This window comes from Pistacia vera, unplaced genomic scaffold (assembly GCF_008641045.1).
Source record: "Pistacia vera cultivar Batoury unplaced genomic scaffold, PisVer_v2 Contig325, whole genome shotgun sequence".
Lineage (NCBI taxonomy): Eukaryota > Viridiplantae > Streptophyta > Magnoliopsida > Sapindales > Anacardiaceae > Pistacia > Pistacia vera.
The window spans coordinates 197,862-200,302 of NW_022196141.1; the positions used below are offsets into that span (position 1 = coordinate 197,862).

At 38.3% G+C, this 2,441-nt stretch overlaps 1 protein-coding gene across 1 annotated transcript; it reads right to left on the reverse strand.

Moving 5' to 3' along the window:
- Positions 1 to 286: 286 nt before the first annotated feature.
- Positions 287 to 2,057, reverse strand: LOC116137451 (7-deoxyloganetic acid glucosyltransferase-like). Its single transcript, XM_031423141.1, has 2 exons — positions 1,483 to 2,057; positions 287 to 1,368 (listed from the first exon to the last, which is right to left on the reverse strand). Exons 1-2 carry the CDS (start codon positions 1,988 to 1,990, stop codon positions 443 to 445), a joined length of 1,434 nt encoding a protein of 477 aa, XP_031279001.1. The 5' UTR covers positions 1,991 to 2,057; the 3' UTR covers positions 287 to 442.
- Positions 2,058 to 2,441: the final 384 nt, after the last annotated feature.

Here is a 2,441-nt window from a genome sequence, read left to right on the forward strand (position 1 = left end):
TGCCATTGGTTATCTCTATTTAATTCATCATGCTTACTCTATAAATAGTTAAAACTAGGTTGTTTAAGGATGAAGAAACCAGTGAAGCACAAGATACAGAGCAGGATTCATGTAAAATCAACTGCTAGGGTTCCAAAAATGAAGGAGAAGAAGCCAGAGGTCAAATCAATTGAGATCAGTGGTCAAGCGGCATACGTCGCAATGCAATGTAATTCATCAGTTTTCTTGTTTGTCAAAGGGTGGTATATATTATACAGAGCAGTGTAATTGAAGAAATTAAGTTGCCGTTTTAAAGTAGAGTGACATGTATAGCATTATATTCATCAGAAAATGATAGCATTCAAGTAAGCACAGTTTCTGGAGCAGATTGTTCTTACATCACACAAAAAACTTGAATAGTTAGCTAAAAATCAAATGGTAATTAACATTACATACCTGTGAGCTAAGAGCTCATTGATTTGATATCCTGAATCAGCTTTTCCAAGTTGATACAAGAGGACCCGCCTTCCTTAATACTATCACAAGCCAACCTTGAAAGTTTATCAGATGATGCCATGAACTGGTCTCTCCTATTATCCATCAGTTCTCTAACTAATTTCTCAACCATCGATCTATCACAAATGTCCTTCATATCAAATCCAATTTTCCAAACATCACTTACACACCTACTGTTAACCTGTTGGTCAGCTATTTTTGGCCAACAAATCATAGGCACTCCAGCAACAATACTCTCTAACGTCGAGTTCCATCCACTGTGGGTTAAAAACCCACCAATAGCTGGGTGCAACAAGACGTGCTCTTGGGGAGCCCAACTAACTATTAACCCTCTTTCCTTGGTCTCCCTTTCCAGCTTCATCAGCAAATGACCAAAACTGGCATCTCCAACAATCAGGTCGGATGTTAAGACCCATAAGAAAGATTTTCCACAGTTAATTAAGCCATGCCAGAACTCCAAGATTTGTTCCCGAGTGAGTTCTATCACACTCCCAAAACTAACATATAATACAGATTTTGACGGTTGAGAATCAAGCCACTTCAAACATTTTTTGTCCTCTTTCCACAAATTACCGTTGGATGAAGTTGAAGATGAGGAGTTGTCATTGATACGTGACTTCAAAGCATGTAGGGGACCAATGGGATAAATTTTGTTGAAAAAAGAACCCAGTCTAGTTATCATAGGAGCTTCAATTTCATTGAAGGTGTTAAGTATAAGACCGGAAGCTCGAGTAAACGCAGAAGTTTCTTTAACAAAGAACTGCAAAACAGGGTCATCGGCCTTTTCGAATCTACAAATCCCTGGAAGATCTCTTCGGCGAAGAACATTTTCTAGCCCAGGAATGCATGAAATGGGCTTCTCAAGGTTTTCATCTGCAATTAATTGAAGAAAATTAAGATTTTCAGTTAACTTATATAGTAGGATTCCCAAATGGTATCAGGGTAGACTAGTCGAGCTTTAATTTTGGCAAAAAAATTAGCCCTCACCTGGAAATGGAACTTCCCCTTCTTCAATAAGCTTGGAAAGATGAAGGTAAGTCCACACGCAATGAGCACTGAAAGTTCGAAAAGTAATAGTAGGAATTTCAAACTCTTCTGCAACATCAATGGCAAAACACATAATACCATCTGCGATTATGCAGGTGGGGAGTTGGAACGGCCCCTTCTCCTCTTTAAATGAAATTAACAACTCACGGAAGGCCGGCTTGGACACAGCCCTAGTGGAGCAAAACAAATCTATAAAGTATAGACCGAAACGTGGGTGATCGGGCGTTAGACCATCAGGGATAGACCTGAACTGAAATTTAGGGAAGCGATTATAGAAGGAGGATATGTCAATGTTGTGTAGTAGACGATCATGATTGTGATCTGAGTTTACGAAGGTGACTTGAAAACCCTCATGGCTAAGAAGCTCGGCTAGATTCAGCATGGGCTTGATGTGGCCCTGGGCTGGGAACGGCAAGAAGAGCACGTGAGGAACGTGTGTTTGCTCCATTGTTGCGACGGTTGTGAGGAGCTTTTCGGGGAGTGGAAACTGTGTTTCAGGGACAAGAAAATGGTTGAATGGCAACGAGAGATTTTTAAATTTTCTGTTAAAGAAAAACAGTACGGAATAAAAAATAAGGCACGTTGGAAGCTCGATGCAATCATGATGGAACTTCACGTGAAGTAAAGATCTGCAATTTGCGATTAAATTAACACTATCAATTAGTTTTTTATTTTCCCTTCCAGAACTTTTGACCAACGAGAAAATAACGTAAGTTCATCAATTTCCAATTCTATAATTAATTTATGATCACTAAATTCAAAAAGGAGTATTATTGTTCAAAAGACACTTAATATGATAGTATGGTGATTAAGAATGTTTCTTTTTATTGGCTTTATGGATACAAACTACCTTAAAGATTATTTACCATATTTATGATTTACTTAAAATATTAGGTTTG